This window comes from Eurypyga helias, unplaced genomic scaffold (genome assembly GCF_000690775.1).
Source record: "Eurypyga helias isolate BGI_N326 unplaced genomic scaffold, ASM69077v1 scaffold21893, whole genome shotgun sequence".
Classification (NCBI taxonomy): Eukaryota; Metazoa; Chordata; class Aves; order Eurypygiformes; family Eurypygidae; genus Eurypyga; species Eurypyga helias.
In genome coordinates, this window is record NW_010242127.1 from 1 (window position 1) to 294 (window position 294).

The window sequence follows — 294 nt, forward strand, 5'->3', positions numbered from 1 at the left end:
GGGCACGCCAGCCCTTCGGTCTGCTGCTTGATGACCGCAGCACCGCCGAGCGCATCAGAGGGATGTCGTCCTACCAGGCTGATTACTGGGCATGTGCCATACCGGATTCGTTACCCCCGTCGCCGGACCGTAGCTCGCCCCACCGGGACCCCAATAAAGAGTACGAGGACTTGCTGGATTATGCTTATCCACTGAAGCCAAGATACAAGCTGGGAAAGATGCCCGAGCCTTTCCTCAACGACTCAGGAATAGGTTTGGACAGCTTCTCCGTTTCCCCTGAGGGCACGTCGAGGT

At 58.5% G+C, this 294-nt stretch overlaps 1 protein-coding gene across 1 annotated transcript in view; it reads left to right on the top strand.

The window, feature by feature from the left end:
• Window positions 1-5: 5 nt before the first annotated feature.
• Window positions 6-294, top strand: part of CEP68 (centrosomal protein 68kDa) — a gene marked incomplete at both ends in the record, with an annotated part of 875 nt that continues 586 nt past the window's right edge. The window contains 1 exon segment of the mRNA XM_010148988.1: window positions 6-292. Within this exon segment, the coding sequence (XP_010147290.1) occupies window positions 6-292 (287 nt within the window).